At 36.2% G+C, this 18,259-nt stretch overlaps 1 protein-coding gene across 5 annotated transcripts in view; it reads left to right on the plus strand.

Moving 5' to 3' along the window:
- The window catches only part of LOC129776238 (ATP-binding cassette sub-family G member 1), a 132,056-nt gene that overhangs the window by 22,337 nt on the left and 91,460 nt on the right, over window positions 1-18,259 (plus strand). For all 5 annotated transcript variants that reach the window (XM_055781769.1, XM_055781773.1, XM_055781770.1 and 2 more), the window contains exon 2: window positions 11,219-11,702. In XM_055781769.1, coding sequence (XP_055637744.1) covers window positions 11,651-11,702 — 52 coding nt within the window. In that variant the 5' untranslated portion in view covers window positions 11,219-11,650. The remainder of the gene's footprint in view (window positions 1-11,218; window positions 11,703-18,259) is intronic.

Here is an 18,259-nt window from a genome sequence, read left to right on the forward strand (position 1 = left end):
AATTTCTGCATTACTCGAGAATTATTCAAGCTAACGAAACCAAATTTGGCATGTGGAGGTTTTAGGATGCAATAAATGTTTCTATGGTGGTTCGAAACTCCTCCCCCCTTTCTTAGGGTGGACTGTCATACAAATGAAAAACAAATTTCTGCATAATACGAAAACTAATCAAGCAAATGGAATCAAATTTGGCATGTGAATATTGTAAGGGCACGAAACGTTTCTATGGTGAATAGACACTCCTCCTCCCTCTCTAAGGGGAGAAGTGGGGAGGGATCTGTCTCCATTTTATCATATATTCTGTATCAAACATTTTTTCCATGTAACGGAGAAACATGTTATTTGCAAGTGGTTGAAAAATCTTGAACGAAAATTGTGTCTAAAAATAATCTGATATTATAATGATGGGTTTTAGCAGAAGTACTAGGATTTTTTTTAGTAATAAATAAATTCAACGGGTCGATTAGACGATCAATCAATGAACAGTTCTACGTTTGTACTCATGAACTTGCGCTTAGTAAGCAAATGTGAATGTTCGAAAGTGTTGATAACAAAAAACAAATTTTGGGCGGGACGAAGTTTGCCTGGTCAGCTAGTGATAAATATACCTTCCGAATACACCAAAAAATTCGTAGATTAGGCTAAAGACAGCTAAAGATAGTTGCAATGAACAAGGGATACCATACTAATGATGGAATTTACAAATTGGTCAACACCTTCGAATTCGAGTTGGGATTTCAACCAGCGTACGAATATGAGTTTGAGTCAATTTTCATACATTAGCACATACATTCGCCATTTTTAGAGGAACAAAAACCAATATTCTGGAAACAGATAGCAAACCTCATATGACACTATGACTTTTTCTGAATAGAATTTTCCGATGGCTTGTTTTCTACTTTCGAAAAGAAAGGGAAAAGAGTACGCATGATGGAGTACGATTACGAGTTTGAGTCACTGTATGTAAAATCGGAGAAATGCATGCAACCCTGCTAGCAACATCTAAAACGTTAACCGGATAATAGGAACTCGAAAACCTGGTATACACTTTAAATGTAATTCGGTGTAATTTTGAAAATATTTACTCATAAAATATAGAAGTGGCAATAGTTTTAGGTTGTTCGGATTATTTTTCGTGTCCAACCTTTAAGAAACGTTGGATTTCAAATTTTGAAGATTCAAAGTGAGTCACATTTTTGTCAAAGTGAGTCATATTTTTTAAAAATTTTACTTCCTAGAGTCTAACATAGCACTACCAAAGGTTACGATGAGCCATTAGATAGGCGACGTCAATGTTTTGTTACTTCGCTCAAAAACGATTAAGCGCTTCACAAGTACTGACAGATTGCACAAACCCGCAAACGCAACGGCAGATCGTGTTTGATACTAAACGTGTTTATTGTAGGGTTTATGGCAGTGCCGTGCATTATTCCCAATGGATGAAGTCACCGATAATCTCTAAGTGATTCTGACTGCTGTAATCTCCGATAGATTGCAATCACGAATAGAGGAAATCATGTGAAACGCGCGTGTTGGCAGCTTCCATGGTATGGAATGCCGTTCGTCGCGTTGATAAATGTGCGATATTATCACTATCATCCAATAACAGATAACATTAGGGCCCTGATAAAGTGACAGTTTGATCCTCTACATTTTGTTGTGGTGTAGGAATACATTCGGCGTGATGCTGACTATTGATCATCTCAACACTGTTTATTGAATAGACATTCGGACATAGTCTCGTTCGGTGTTGCAAACGCGACTTAATTAGCAGCATCGTTCCGATTCGGAAGGTCCCTTCGCCAATGTTATTGAACTGAATATTCATCAACATTTTTAACATTATCTAATTACCATAATTTTCGATCTGAAGGAACGGAAGCTAGGTCTGTTTCTCGAAAGCTATAGGTGTCGTTATTCGTTGGCTTCTAAGGCCACCGTTTGATTTATCACGATTACCGTTGTAAGGGCATTCGATGTAATGCGTCAAGCATCTGTTTATTTTATGGAGAACGTTTTTCATCCGCAAACATATGGTTCGATTACCGTTGTAAGGGCATTCGATGTAATGTGTCAATTATTTTATGGAGAACGAACGTCCTTTATTATTTTAATGCCGTACTGTATGACACGAGAAACAATGTTCATGTGAAGCTGGTAATTATTCCTGGAATTGAACCCGATACCACTGTTTGATGAGACATGTTCACGTTTCTAATTTTGAGTTTAATGAATTATATTTACATTTTGAATTTTTCTCATGTTCATACGCTACAGTGACAGATTCTTGGCATCATTCTCCGTCGTTCTTTTCTTACTGTGCGGGAGAAGAAGAACGTAGGATAACATTCTTTTTCGTAGGAGAAGTCGATTCCAGAATGAGCTCCAATACAGGTTTATCAACTGTTAGTTGTTTGTGAAGTGGCTAAGGATAGAGTTCATGGTTTTTGGTACATTAAAGCTATATAAGCATGGTAAAATATATTGAAATGAAATTTGAACACGAGTGTGTACAGTGAAATAGTGGTACCATACATACAATTTGCTACACCATCTGCGTTAGCTGAAGTGAAATTTTCTGGTATATGTGATGTACAATTTTATAAACATTTAGAAACATTCAGAAAAGACGAATGAGATTTGATGAATTCTTTAGAACTCACTTTACATTGGTAGACGAAATTGGTCATTGTGAAATTGTGAAATTGAAAAGGATCATCATGGTATCGTCACTAGAAATTTTTAATTAGTGCACAGATAAACCGATTTTCGAGGAATTACCTTCAAACTATACGTATTACAATTGCATGCCAATACAACGTTGAGTTCACATGTAACAGGAGATTAACTACTTTCATAACACTGAGAAAAAAAAGGGTTATATCTATGATATAACCGCAAAGTTGACGTGGGACTAGGTTAGCTTAGCAATCCTTCGTTTGGATTGATTAAATTTTTGATTGAATGAAACAATTTCCGAATTCAATCGAATTCAATATATTTGCTTTGTGAGTAAACAGATTGAATAAATGCCATGTAAGGTCAATTCATGCATTGTGATTGATTATGTTCTTCGTTACAAGTAAATTTAATGACAGTCCTTTTTCGTTTGGTACGATGCCTGAGAGAAAATATGTGAACGGAAGATTTATCAAACGATTATTTTATTTTACATTTCCCTCTGAAGTTTGCATTTCTCAAGTGTACGTACTTCTCGTACCGCGAATTTGTTTGATTTGATGAACTTCAGGTACTCAGTGCCAGAAATACAGTGAGAAGATATGAAGGCATATCCTTCGATGCAATCTTGAATAGCCGAGCCAAAGCGTTGTGTTCGTACCCGTTTTTGTAATCCGTGTTAGGAAAACACTTTTCGGAGTGCAAAAAAAACATGTGGGTGCAGAAGTACCCCCGGCTTGCATGAATCAACAACTTCAACTTATACCGTGTTCAGGAAACATATTCTAGACTGCACAAAGGCAAGCGAGTACAAAAGTACTCGCAATTTGCAGTTATTTGCAAAACCGATTTCTCCAGACACCTTGTTTTTAAAGTCTGTATTAGGCAAACACATTTCAGTTCGAACAAAAATACCTCCGACCTGCATGAATTTGCAATGCCAATAACCCCACGTTCCATGGATTAGAAATTTGTGTTAGGCAAAGACATTTCATACCCCCAACTTTCATGTATTTGCAATGCCGATTTCTCCAACACTGCTTGGTTTTGAAGTTTGTGTTAGGGGACACATTTCGGTGAGAGCAAAAATCCCCACACTTACATGTATTTGCAATGCCGTTTTCCACAAGGCTGCTGGGTTATGATGGCAGTGTTGGGGAAACTGTAAATCGGGCCAATCAAACCATAGTTGTTAGGACGTTTAGATAACACTTAACATTTTACAGTTATTCAATTGTTTATCTAATGCAAAATAACATTTTATTAATTGCGATAGAGGCGTAGGAAGACTCCCTATCAATTGATGCAAACATTTTTCCGATACAGTAAGAAATGTTCGAGTTATAAGCATTTGGAATCTTTCATTTTTTCCTGCATGTTCTGCGTTTAGGTTTTCATTTTACCTCCCATATACTCCGGTTAGACGTAGTCCCACGTCAAAAAACAGAGTTTCGTGTATTGGTAGAATATAAATGTATCACTTCTGGAAGTAAAGTAGCCACCACTATTTGAGAACTGAACATCCGAGATAAACCGAGATAAACATGTTATTAGTGTGGATAAAATGATGTATCATTTTTCTTCCCGAAGCTTGGACACATCTTGTTGTATAAAGTTCTTATCCCTAACCTGCTCATTTAATTTTCAGAAGCAGAAGCAGATGGTTGATTCGTGATTCAGTCATGCTCTCGTGTGATCAATACACAAGCTAGCCATATGTAGTTTTTTAATGCAGGGAATATTGAAAAAAAAAAATTTCTCGAAGATCGAAAGATCAAAATCAGCTAGCTATCGAGGCGGTCTTTTTCTCTGCTAACACAAACTGTAGCCAAAGTTTATTGTATTTCATATTCACCACTATTTACCTTAGACAAAGCATAGAAACAATAACGGGTACGTGTTATTCAATTATATCCGAGTATTCTCCGCCTGACGGTACGAAAACCGACTCGGTGAATCTTTTTTATTTTCCCACCTCGGTCTGAGAACCAAAATTCAAAATGAGATCAAAATTACATCTTCCGTTCTCAATAAACTATCAGACGAAGCGATTTCGCTGTCAGACTTCGAGTCGGGCAAAATATCTATATTTGGGACTGATGGTAAAGACGAATCTTACGTTGCAATATTTTCATTCTCATGCACTGCATTTCGGGCAAGCGATTTACAGTCGATTAATGTGCACAGCAAGCTTTGCAATGGTAGTTGTACATGAAAACAATAACAGCACACAAAGTCGATTCGATATAAGTCGTGCCCGAATTATCGTCGTCATAATTTCAAGTAATACTCGTTTCCATGGCTACCTAGCACTTGTAGACAACGTTGTCAAATTAACTCTAAGCATTAACATGCACTGCTCGTAGTCTAGAGTAACACAAAAAAACTGAATGATGTTTTTTTTTTGTTTAGTTACATACTTTAAACATTGCACATAAGGTGACATCTACCAAAAATCACAATTTCAAAAGGCCTGGTAAGCGGACATCCTCGTCAAATGACCAGGGGAAAAAAACCTCAAATGCTCGGCCGTTTTTGTTGAGACGAATCAGCCCAGGAGGCTGAAGATCTCAAAAATAAAGAATGAAAAAAGAACAATTAAAAAAAAAGTTCTCGGAAGATACATGAACTGTTTATGAAAAATAACATTTTAAATACAGCATTAAAAAAATCTTTCTCAAAAATTGAATTTAATATTAAAAAATATATATCTCAGGATACAGTGCATTTTACATGAAAAAACACATATAACGTTTTATCCTAGGACTAACTTCATTTTGGTGGGTTCGATATAGCACCACTATACGTCAAACTTTTTCTAATTGAACAGCTTTTTTGATAAGTATATATACAAAATGTCAAAGGAGGGCGTTTTGAGATATTAAAGTTTTTTATATCGAATTCAACTTTGAGTAAAATTTTTTAACAGTGTATTTGAAATGTTATTTTTCTAAAATATTTAAACTTTAACACTATAATTTGATCATGCATCTGGGTTTCGAGTTATTATTTTTCGGAAGAAAGATAATTGATTTTGAATACGTCTTTCAAAAAATCAGTGATAATTTGAATTGGTCATATGCTATTGGATAATTTTGATTGTGGGTAGTTGTCATCATGTGTACCCATTTTCGAAAAAACACGGAGAGGGTCTGGGCAGCAGCTGACTGAATAGGCGTGGGAATTCTCAATAACTCTCTGGTGGAAGCCAATGGAAATGACCTATATTTTTCGTGGTTTTATGGAAGGCGGCTGATGGTGGTTGATTCATGATTCATTCTTGTTCTAGCGAGAACAATACACAAGCTAGCCATATGTCGAAATTTGTATCCTTCTTGCCAATGCGCGTAATGCATCTCTTTTTCAACACACACACACTGCGGCCATAGGCGATGCTATAACCACCACCATCAACAACGCATAAAATCAAAAGGGATTGCATTTGACTCAATGAAAATCGAACAATATTGCATTGCTGTGTTCCTGTTGATGTTGCTGCTTTGCTACCGTTCTCGTAACTTATGTTGGAATTGATTACCCTTCTTCCTTTTGAGTTCCTTTTTCTCGTTGGTGGTGTTAATTACTTCTCGGTAAGTAAATGACTGATCGATTCGCGAGTGTCATTGAATTTTATGCGCACTGGCTGTTGGTAATAGTGTCAAAAATGGGTGGAACTTGTGGTGCAATGTTTTGCTTTTCTTCAGGCGCTGAACAGTGTGGGATATCTTCATTGTACAAAAAGTGAAACCGTTGTACACAGGGTTGCCAACCATAATTTTCGAAAATCAAAAAGAATGAAAATAAAGATCATAATCGCTCTTGTTGGGTTGTCAGGAAAGTTCGTTCCGATTTTTCTGAAAACAAAAGCGTCATCTCTACATACATTACATTTTTAAAAATTTATACAATTTTGTTTCACAATCTTTCGCCATCTTTCACTCAGCTTAAAAATTCGATTCTCCCAGAATATGTTTGCTTTCTCATCTAAAACTATTTTTATGCTGTCCATAGAATCGAAGTGCTTGCCTTTAAGCGAATTTTGCACGCACCTGAACCTGTGATAATCTGTAGGTGCAATATCCGGTTAGTTCAGCTGATGGGATATCACATTCCAGCAAGACTCCAGAAGAGGGTCTTCGTAGCGTTCGCTTACCAAGCGATCGATCGTGAGTTCAAACTCAGGGCCCTCAATTGACCCTCTTTGTGTTGTTATAGAATAACTACGTCCACGCAACCATCATCAGCGATGGAAATCGATCCACGGTCGAAATAAGATCGATTCATCCATACAACTGCTCTGCTCTGCAAGAAACATCGGGCTGCTATTCTATAAATAACTCAACAATGATCAATATCAACTGTCTCCGCTGTCCGGTCTGCTGAACAATGGATGAACAGAAAGAATACCCTTACGCCTAATTGGCTACTACTGTGTAATTTACCATAATGTAATGGAACAGAAAAAACTTAACGGCTATATGGCTACTACTAACGACTGTGTAATTTACAATTTATAGAAACATAAACATATGTACATGTACACGATTAAAACCCGGCTCTGTTACAGCTAAAATGCTAATGAGCCTAATAAATAAATAAATGAGATATAAAAAAAAAGACTCCAGAAATTTTCGTTGCATTAATGATGCGAGTCGTTTGTTAAACGCAATGGAGATGCAATCCATTTGAAGTTTTTCGGTCAAATTGTGCGACACTGCCAGAATCACTGAGTCCTGCCACTTCATTTCTTCATTAGAATCAGCTTTTCTTCCGAAAGCGACTGACTTGGATTATTTCCTGTCAATAATGTATGGATCCAATTTCGAGATAGTTTGCAAAAGATTATGCAGAGACACCACATTTTTTTAGTATGTATTAGGAGGAATAAATGTACTTTTAGGGAAAAAAAAATAGAAATGAAAATTTACTTTTCCGCATCGAATGTGTATTCTACTTAACATATTGCGGACCGCTCACGAGTTTTCTCGTGTTTCGCGTTCCGTCTGTTACGGATGGATCACGAAATGACCCGTGTTTTCTACACTTGAAGGTTATTTACCAAGAATCTAACAAGTCTACCGAAGGCTCGCCTTCGTCTCATCCACATCGAAGCAAACGATCTCATTAGTGGAATCCGAACAAATGAAGCGTTCAAGTTTGCCCCAAAACGTGCGGTCCCTAATTTGTTAATAAAGGAATACACTTTTTCATGTGGGAAGTATTAAACAAAAATTGTATCGAATAATAATTGTATATCATAATGATGAGTTTTTATGATATGTATTGACAAATGGTTATGTAAGAATTAAGACTATGTGTTTTAAGCATTAAAAAAACATCAAGTCATTATTTCTGTTCAAAACATAACAATATGAAAATATAATAATATGACTTACAGTTACAAATAAGGAAAAAACAAACAAAAATATGATTTGTTTTTGGATGTTTTACTTTAGGCTCCTGACTATTCTCATTTTGTACAACTATTATCTATTATCTTTGGGAACGGGGACCGACATTGGTATTGTGCAAATGCTCTTGATGCGGGCTAAATGGAAAGCGCAGCAAGAACAATGCGGGGCTCAACGTGATAAATGTCGACAGTGTATCTTCGAAAACGCGAATTGTTTCGGAATAGATTGACAATAAGCGAAAGAAATATTAAATATTATTCAAGTGCGGACCGGAGAGTTTTTCTTATGAAGACTATTATGGCAGTTGTTAAACCCAACCAGGAAAACTTTGTATATTTATTACATATGAGGGGCTTAGAATGAAAGGGGTGTAAGTGATTTGATCGATTTCTCTACATCGACTCTCTCTTTGGATCATAACTTAGCTGCAAATACATTCCCAGCTGTATTTACCAATGTGGAAAATAGGTCAGAACCTCATCTATCGGATTCTATAGCTAACTTAAATTGGAAAGTTTTTGCAGCTGAGTTATTAACTAAATAAAAAGTTGACGAAGAGAAATCGATCAAGTCAGTTACACCCCTTGTATTCTGAGCCCCTCATATAACTTTCATTCAAACAAAGTAAAATTTACAAAGATCAGGAAGAATTAGGATCATTTCAGAAAAATCAGGAAAAATTGAGTGCTCGTCAGGATATCAGGGAACGTGACAAAAAGTCTGGCAAATCCTTAAAAAATCAGGAAGGTTGGCATCTCTGGTTGTGTCTCATATCAGCTTTGGGAAATACTGTTGTCTGCCTGATAGCTGGTGTGAGACTGAAGTTAACTATAACAAAACCAATATTTACATGGTTTTCTTATTTATATTATTTGTTATATAGAATGATGTGTACGGTGGATAGCTAAGATTGTTTTCGCAGTGATGTTGATGTATTCAAAATGTATTTCACTGATACTCTAGCGCCCTTTGGACTGTACAATTTGAGGAGCATAGGATGGGGAATCAAAAAGTGGGATTTAGCGCGTTTAGATACGGCTTTACATTTGACAATTATTCAATTGTTTATCTTAAAAAATAGTTCTCCTCATAGTGATAGGTGCGTAGAAATATTTCCAATCAATTGAAGCGAGCATCTTTCTGATCCATCAGAAATAATCAAGTTATTAGCGATTTTTTCATTTTTTGTTACATTGTTAGTGTTACTAAGATGAGAATCAAGTTTCAGAGTTATTGATTGCATTTGGAAAAGCATTATGTAAGCTACATACCACATTCATCAGATTTGGAAATCCACACATACAGCAGGAATAACGGATTGGAATTGTTTTGACTGATCAACGAAAATCCCTCATTATTTTTACGTGAATTTCACAAAAATATAGAGCTATCTCACCACAAATTGATAGTCGAAGTCTAAGTCATTATAATAAATTTGTTTTTGAGGCAGAAACGAGAATGAGCCGGGAAAGACGAACACTCGAAAGGAAAGATGGACACCTAGGGTGGGAAAGATGGACCTTTACTGAAAAATTTTATTTTGAGATTAGAGTGGATGTTCTCAATTATTTTTGGAGATCTGCAAATAGGGCTTAAACATGATTGAACAAAAACGGCTTGAATGAATCTTTCTAATTTTTTTCCGTCAAAAATAGTTTACCATCCGTTTCCGGTCAATATTGAATATGAGAAAATAATGCTTCGAAAATTGCAGAGCACTAAACTTCAAGTGCGTTTTTCTCGAAATCATAAAAATGTCAGATTGTCCGGTCTGACTTAACACCGACCACATGTTCAGTTATTAGATTTTCATTTCACTCCCTATACCTATTCGTTAGACGTTGTCCTACGTCAAAATATGACATAATATTTAGAGAGAAGTATAACTCTTCCCAAACTTTTAAAATGTTATGAAAAAAGTCTCACCAAAAATCAGGTAAAAAGTTATGGTTTTTTTGATCGCATCGCTTAAAAACCATAAAAAACGATTTTTGAAAGTTTTTGTCTGAAAGTAGTTTTCTTGTATCCAGCTTAATTTTTTTTTCGAAAAATGATTACATTCTTGAATTCGTGATAAGTAATTAAGTAAATATAAAATAAAAAGTAAAATAATTTTTTACTTTTCTAATATGATATAGACAACCCGTATCTTATTGGTATCTTATTGACAGCTAGAAAGTCAAAGAAAAACTGAAAGAAGATATTCGATGTGCAGAAGTGAAACTTGTGGATCGTAAGAGTTTTGCTTATATTTATATTTATAATTTCTTCGAATTGTTTATACTGGGATATGTTTATGTTTTCGCCTATGTGGTGTTACGCTGCACTGATTTGTTTATATTGAACGATGTCATGTTGCATATAATGCAGCAGATTGAGCCATCTTTACGGTAACTGTGTTAACTGACACTGTATCAATCGTTGTTCATTAAATTTTTTTTTATTATACTCCGTAATGATTTGTTAAATTCAGAGTATCCGACAAAATTGGATTGTACAAAAAACAATCGAATGCTCGGCTGACGTATGAGATTATCTATCATATGTTATTTTATACAGTCAATCAAATATGTCTCATTCGTCCTGAAAGTATCAAGGTTGTCAGAAGCGTTTTCTTGCTGCTCTTAAAAATTTTCAAGCAAACATTCTTGTTACCAGAACTTTTTCTATCATTATAGTTATACGAATATTCAAAGTCATTCAACGCATAAGGATTTAGTTTGTTTGCACAATATTGCACATCGAAGGATCCGTAGGATTCTGCAGATTCAAAGATTCTGACTTTTTTGATTTCTTCCATCCTAATGATGAAAAAAATTATCCTCATTCACTTTTTTTTCCACATGCTACATTATTACACAATTCCTGAACATTCAAAACACACATCTCGAATCATTACTATTCATGACATGTGTTCTGAGTCGCACCTCCAATTAACCCTTGTTTGCGTATAGCTAAACATCCCCGATGGCTGTCCGATGTGATTATTTCAATATTTTCATTATCATCGCCTCATTTGTGCATTCATTATCCCACGACGCTCAACGGCGTCACGTGTTCCTTCACGTGTGATCCGGTTTGAATGGACTCGCTAATGGAAGATCGCTTTCTTACTTTCATTGCAGGCAGTATATGATAAGAAATCATCCACGTGCAGTTTGTTGGCGACTAGAAGAGGGGCTTTTTTTGCAGTTTCATCGATAACCGGGGTCCAGTGACGGCGGTGTCCATAATTGTAGCTATTGCTTACGGATGTATACTAATAACTCAGACGGGCCATCCTGCTTGTTGATAGCGTTCCGAAAACAATAGCTGATTGCAAAAAAAAGTGATCGTACCGGTGCTCTCTAATGAGACTTTGATTGAGTGATAGCGATCACTCCTTCGAGTCGGAACTCCCGAGTGGTAGTGGAAAAACCGCGATTGGTTGTGCTGTGTATTGTGTGCGTTTTACAATAATAACAGAGATAGTGAGGAAGGCGTGTGCCCTGAGCTTATGATTATAAATCGATTCGGCTAATTTGGGAAGGTTGTAAATAGTACTGGCGGAGGAAAAAATGGATATAACTTTTAACAACATTTACTACACCGTTTCGGTGGGGAAAAAAGGTAAGTTGATTTGAGCTTCTGCGACTGAGCAGACCTTGATTTTGGTAAATGGTTTGCAGGATGGATGACCATGCTTTGCTATTTTTGCTCAACACTGTTTACTGTCTTTGTGTTTTCTTCGTGTCAGCATTCCATCGTTAAATTTTTAATTACCACTAGACATTAGCAAATATGTAGTGCAATAAAAATACACTTTAGGTTTTCTCTAACATTATGCCAAGTTCAAGCTAGCTCTATGTTTGGAAATTTCCGTTGTTTTTTTTTAGACTGGCCACACCAGTTTTGTAGATTTCTGATTGTCAGTAAAGTTTCTTTTAATTTTTTGTGAGATCGTGCTCATTTTAAAATTTCTAAATTCATGGAGTATATTGTATATTGTTAAACCTTTTATCTACGGCTGATAACATCGAAAGTACACTTGCTATATTGAAAACGTACAGACTAGTTCGTGGCTATCCGACCAATGACTACAAAGTCGACCTAAGCGCCAGAGTATAAATTACGACATTTTTGTTGCTACACATTCTGTACCACTCTGTTGCTACAAATTAATGTATCGTAAACCGGAGACAAATTGAACGCGATTTTTCAGAAAAATGTTAATATTTCCGAAAATTTGTATTACATTTATACCCAATTATTTTTAAAAACGGAATTGGTGTAAAGGTAGTGAAATGTTTTTTTTTTGCTCAAAAATGTGTTCTGTTATTTATTATGTTTATATTATTTATTATATACATGACATGCGGAGAGTTTTACGATTTTGCAATATTAATCTTTTCGCAGATGACACTGTGTTATTCATTGCAGTTAAAGATGTATATCAGGCCGTTTTGCACTTGGATGGAGATTTGCGTTTTCTAAGTAGATGGTTGAAGTATATGCAATTGAGAATGAACATAAGTAAAGCTAAATACATGATAATCTCGCGAAATCGAATAAATGAGAACGTCCCTATTGTTATTTATTATTAGACTATTGACCGCGTTCGGGAGATTAAATATCATGGCGTGATTATTGATGACAAACTTACGTTTAACACTCACATTGACAATGTCATCAGGAAAATCGCCAAGAAGTACGGAATTTTACGCCGATTGAAAAACGATTTAACTATTCGCAGCAAAAACAGCTATACAAATCAATCATCTCTCCTCATTTAGATTTTTGTTCTTCCATTCACACTCGACAAAAAAAATAACAGAGTGCGAAGTCGGAAATTTTAAGTGATTTTTGACATGCTGTAACTTCGTGAAAAATCAACGCATATCGATGCCATGCGCATCATTTTGAAGCTACAACTTTCAGGTATTAGAATATTTTACGTACATATTTTTATTTTGGTGTGTGTAAGTGTAGTGGGCAACAATATCGGGAGGAAATGAACAATCGATTTTTCTTTGTTTTTCAAGAATATTGTGGACTAACACAATTTTTTGATAACCAACTTAATAGAAAATCCAATCTTATCAACCAGCTTTCATTTTGTTCCTAGAACGTTCTTGTAGCACCTCCCCACACAGAGATATTTCAGTTTGAATGAAAAATTACCCCTTCATCTTTGATAATGAATAATTCAATAAACAACCATCGCACCGCAAACCGAAAGGCAGTTTTGAAAACTTCAATAAATTTTGCATAAGGATAATTTGTTACTTTGGCGAAAAAAAGTACTGAAATTTTTTGCATCGATTTAAAAAAATGCCAAAAACAGGATTTTTATAGTGCTTTACAAAATTTACTGTAATTCTGCAAATATCACAGTAAGTTCTAATGTTTCCAGGCAAATTTTTAGCCTAGTGTACTCCCTAAACATTTGTAAACGTTTCATATTGATACGTTAAGCCGTCTTTTCTAGATGATTTTTCAAAGTTTGGAGTAAATTAGAGGAGCATTTAATCGCAAATCGTATCAGACGTACAAAATCCTACGCGACTCCCAGAACGAACGATTCGTAACTTTTGTTTTCATGCGTTTGTAGATACAAATATTGTAAGGAGTGATGATACTCATATTCATACGTATTTCCACACATGCACGCACTCTTCCCCCACAAACTTCTAATATCTGAAAGTTGTAGCTTCAAAATGATGTGCATTACATCGATATGCGTTGATTTTTCACGAACATACAGCATGTCAAAAATCAATTAAAATTTCCGACTTCGCACTCTGTTCTTCTAATTTTTTTGTCGAGTGTATTTCTAGCCAATGGAACACAAATATCGAGATTACAGCGCTTGCAGAGTAAAATAATGCGAATAAATTTGATGCTGGACGCTTTGCAATGGTTATCCGTGAAGCAAATAATTGTTTATTTTACTATGATGTTCATTTTTATAGTAAACTAGCTGACCCGGCAAACTTCGTCCCGCCCAAAATTTATTTTTCGTTATCACATCAAGTTTTCTTACTAAGCGCTGTTCATGGGTCCAATCGCAGAATTATTCATTGATTGATCTTCTAATCTATCCTTTAAAATTACCTTTTACTATAAAATTCGTAGTTCTTCTTCTTGAATGGCGTTAACGTTCCCTGTGGAACTTTTGCCGTCTCAACGTATTCATTAACTAGCGTCGTTCATTAATACTTGGTTGAGATTTCTATGCCGAATAACACGCCTTGAATGTACTCTAAAGTGGCAAGCTCTAGAATACGCGTGACCACAGTGCAAGCCGGAAGAATTTTCTTTGACGAAAAATCCCCCAACCAGAACGGGAATCGAACCCGAACACCCCGCATGATAGTGTGGGACGCTAACCACTCGGCCACGGGTGCACATAAAATTCGTAGTACTTCTACCAAAACTCGACATTATAATATCAGATTATTTTCAGACACAATTCTCGTTCAAGATTTTTCAACCACTTGCAACAAATAACATGTTTCTCCGTTACGTTACATGCCAAATTTGGTTTTATTTGCTTGATTAATTCTCGAGTGATGCAGAAATTTGTGTTTCATTTGTATGGCAGAAACACCCCCCTCCCTTCTCCTTAAGAGAGGGGGGAGGAGTATGTAACCACCATAGATTCATTTATTGTACCCTAAAACCTCCACATGCCAAATTTCATTTCATTTGTTCGATTAATTCTCGAATTCCCTCAAAAGGGGGGGGGAGGAGGTGGAGTGTCTAACCATCATAGAATCATTTACCTTAAACCTCCATATGACTTATTTGGTTTCACTTGCTTGATTAATTCGTGAGTAACGCAGACATTTTTGTTTCCTTTGTATGGCAACTCCCCTCTCAGAGAGGGGGGTGGAGTGTCTCACTACCGAAAAAACATTTATTGCATCCTATAACTTTCACATGCCAAATTCGGTTTTATTTGCTTGAATCATTCTCGAGTAATGCAGAAGTTTGTGTTTGATTTGTATGGCAGTCCCCCCCCCCCCTAAGAGAGGGGGAAGGGGTATCTAACCAACATAGAATCATTTATTGCACCCTAAAACCTCCACACGGCAAATTTCGTTTCATTTGCTTGATTAATTCTCGAGAAATTTAGAAATTTGTGTTTCATTTGTATGACAGCCCCCCCTTAGAGTGGGGGAGGAGTCTCAAACTATCACAAAAACCTTCCCCGGCTCCAAAAACCTCTACATACCAATTTTCATGTCGATCGGTTCAGTGCTTCACAAAATTCGTTGTATTTTAATGGAATAAATGTTTTCAACTCGATGCTAAGCCATGTTAAACGTGCAACAACATTAGCAGAATTTAAGAGAAGCTGTGTTTCACACGTGAAACCTGTGTTTTCATAACAGCTAAATGATTTTTTTATTATTTCATGACGAAAATTTGAACTGATGAAATTTTATACGATCGGATAATTTTTGTGAACTGTTTTATGCAGTCTTTTTTTATTTTTTTCATTGAGTATTGTACCTGATGAAGTTTTTATTGAACGGATTATATTGTGTAGACAATTTGATTTTTTTACATTACATAGTCCAGGTTATCCTAATGTGGGAAAACCCCTTTCTATGGTCACCAATGTGCTAGTTTTGACAAATCATGCAGTTTGATATATCGTATGATGGAATTTGATTCTGGTCATAAAGAGATCACTTTCCCCGGAAACCTGATCTGGAACATATCCAGGATATTGTTTGATACGTTTGATCAATTCCACCCGGTGATCAATTTGCTCCCTTATGACGATACCATGTATGCTTAGCATGTAACTTCGCCTAGTATAAAGATGTCGTAAAATGGGTCGGTGGATGGTTTTCGTTTTATTGGAAAGAAATCTACAATTTGCTGTAATTTGAATACAAATATTTTGGGGCTCTCCCGGAATTGATGTATTCGGTTGAGGAAAAAGAAATCTACTATTTTCACGGTTGATGGCTGTAGTGATCGATATCTCGCGTAATGTCGATCATACAATTTCAAGTTTAGTCTGACATTTAGGTGACATTTCACGCTAGAAAAAAATCTTTTGCTGTTTTTTGGTTGTTGTGAGTTACAAGTTGTTAACAATAAAGGTCAACAATAAGAGAATTCGGTACATTTTACACTTTTTCCTTCATAAAGGAGAGAATGCAAACCAGACCGCTGAAATTGTGAATGATGTTTATGGTGCCGATACTGTAACAGCTAACTACATGAAAAAAAAATTATTTCAATTTATTCATCTTTATATTTTTAAATTTTTTTTTTTCATATTATTTTCTAGTCTAATGTACTAATGTTAAATCTCTAATGTCGACAACTCCTTCCGTTGGTCAACGGAAGAAGTGTTGTGTTCCATCTGGACAACGCAAGACCAAACATATCAATTGTGGTGGCTCACCAGAAATTTCGGGAGCATGATTGGGATGTTTTAATACATCCACCATATAGCCCGGAGCTGGCACCAAAAGACTTGTTGATTATTTTCTAATTTTTATGATATTTAGTACCGTTATAGATATATTTACACTCTGAAACGTATTCCTACATTAATAACTCTGGGAATACATCTACATACACATTCTCCTCAATAAAGCAATGTTGTTCCTCAAACTTAATTTCGTTGTGATTTCAGAAATTCATCAAACAATCTGGTTTCATGAATTTTTCTAGCACTGTTTTGGAAAGCCACGAAACAATTGAGGGTAGTGATAAAAAAGTTATGTATAAAGTGTAACTTTTTTTTTTATTAATTCGTTTATTTTTACAGGCTCAGTTACTTAAGTTTAAAGGAGCCGAATTATTAAATATAATTTTAAAACTACATATATAAACAATTTTCTTACATCTATGGTTAGTAAGGTGGAAAACCGATTACTCGCGGTGTACTCGAGTTTAGGAGGGTGACATATTTTTAGGAGGAGGATGGGATATAAGGAAATTGTAACAATGTTGATGAACACTCATTTCTTAAATCTACTCGTATATCTATAGTGTATTTACATTTCAACTTATTCTACTATTTATAGCAAGGGGACGAATTACCCGCAAAGGAAGGAAAGGAGGGTGTAATGATGTAGGGACAATCACACACGAAGATCTATAGCTTTAAGGAAAACATATATATGGGACATGTAATCAAGGTCTAACCGAGCCAACACATCTCTCACCGGCACATTGGGCTGTCTTCCTCGGGCCCGAAGGGAGTTTTCTAAATTCGATCTGGCGACCAGATACACCTCGCACGACCAAACAATGTGCTCGATGTCGTGATAACCTTGGCCACAAGCGCAGAGATTGCTGCTGGCAAGATTGAAACGGAAGAGTAGTGCATCTAACGAACAGTGATTGGACATGAGTCGGGAGAAGGTGCGAATAAAGTCCCGACTCAAGTCCAGACTTTTGAACCACGGTTTGAGGCTAACCTTAGGGATAATCGAGTGAAACCACCGGCCCAATTCATCTTCATTCCATTTGCGTTGCCAGTTAGCGATGGTATTTTTGCGGACTAAAGAATAAAATTCATTGAAGGCGATTTGACGCTGATAAATATCGCCTTCAATTGCACCTACCTTTGCCAATGAGTCAGCCCTCTCATTACCCGGAATTGAGCAATGTGAAGGGACCCAGACAAAGGTAATGACATAACAGCGTCTGGATAAAGCACTCAAAATTTCTCGTATTCTCTCAAGGAAGTACGGCGAGTGCTTTTCCGGCCTCACTGAACGGATAGCTTCGACAGAGCTAAGACTATCCGTTACAATGTAATAGTGTTCAACAGGTCGTGAGGCGACGCTGTCCAGCGCCCAGTGTATCGCTACCAATTCAGCAATTAATACCGAGCAAGGATTCTGAAGACTGTGTGAGGTGCTAAAAAATACGTTGAACACTCCAAATCCTGTGGACTCATTCATAGAGGACCCATCAGTAAAGTACATATTATCACAATTGATACGCCCATACTTTGCATTGAAGATCGTAGGAACGAACCCCAATCTAAGATAATCTGGATTTTCATGGATTTTCTCCTTCATGAACAGATCGAAATGTACAGAGGAATTGATGTAGTCAGGAAAACAAACACGGTTGGGAATATACGAAGAAGGAACAACCTGCATAGTGGTGAATTCATGATATGAACTCATGAATCCAGAATGAAA

Source organism: Toxorhynchites rutilus, chromosome 3 (genome assembly GCF_029784135.1).
Source record: "Toxorhynchites rutilus septentrionalis strain SRP chromosome 3, ASM2978413v1, whole genome shotgun sequence".
Lineage (NCBI taxonomy): Eukaryota > Metazoa > Arthropoda > Insecta > Diptera > Culicidae > Toxorhynchites > Toxorhynchites rutilus.